The sequence below is a fragment of the Morone saxatilis genome, unplaced genomic scaffold, assembly GCF_004916995.1.
Source record: "Morone saxatilis isolate NCDOM2014 unplaced genomic scaffold, NCSU_SB_2.0 Contig18, whole genome shotgun sequence".
Classification (NCBI taxonomy): domain Eukaryota; kingdom Metazoa; phylum Chordata; class Actinopteri; family Moronidae; genus Morone; species Morone saxatilis.
In genome coordinates this window covers 469,782-470,128 of record NW_023339740.1, presented here as the reverse complement: position 1 = coordinate 470,128, position 347 = coordinate 469,782, and the positions used below count along the sequence as shown (strand labels likewise).

Below are 347 nucleotides of genomic sequence, written 5' to 3'. Positions count from 1 at the left end.
GCCATACATTAAATTGGATAAATTCAACTTTTTCAGAGTTTAAAATGTTTAAATGATGTTTAAAATCATACTGTACACCAGCTGAAACATCCAACTGCAGTAAAGAAGTTTATGTGTTGTCACCATGATAATGGTGCTTACTGTTTACCCACCTGAGGATCATGTCTACATGTCATTGATAGACTTTCTCAAAGTTGTTGCTCTTTCTTGGTCTTTTTTCTTCCTAGCTGAGACAGTGAAGTCCCAGACACGAAAGCCAAAGTGCAGTAAAGGCTACCACTGCTCCAGAAACGCCTACATGCTGGTGTATAAGGTCCAGGAAGAGGAGAGCTCAGATCCCTCCAGGA

General features: G+C 40.3%; 1 protein-coding gene across 1 annotated transcript in view; it reads left to right on the top strand.

Annotated features, from left to right (window-relative positions):
- Positions 1–347, top strand: part of usp48 (ubiquitin specific peptidase 48) — an 18,310-nt gene that overhangs the window by 7,082 nt on the left and 10,881 nt on the right. Inside the window, exon 11 of the mRNA XM_035661916.1 lies at positions 228–347. Within this exon, the coding sequence (XP_035517809.1) occupies positions 228–347 (120 nt within the window). The remainder of the gene's footprint in view (positions 1–227) is intronic.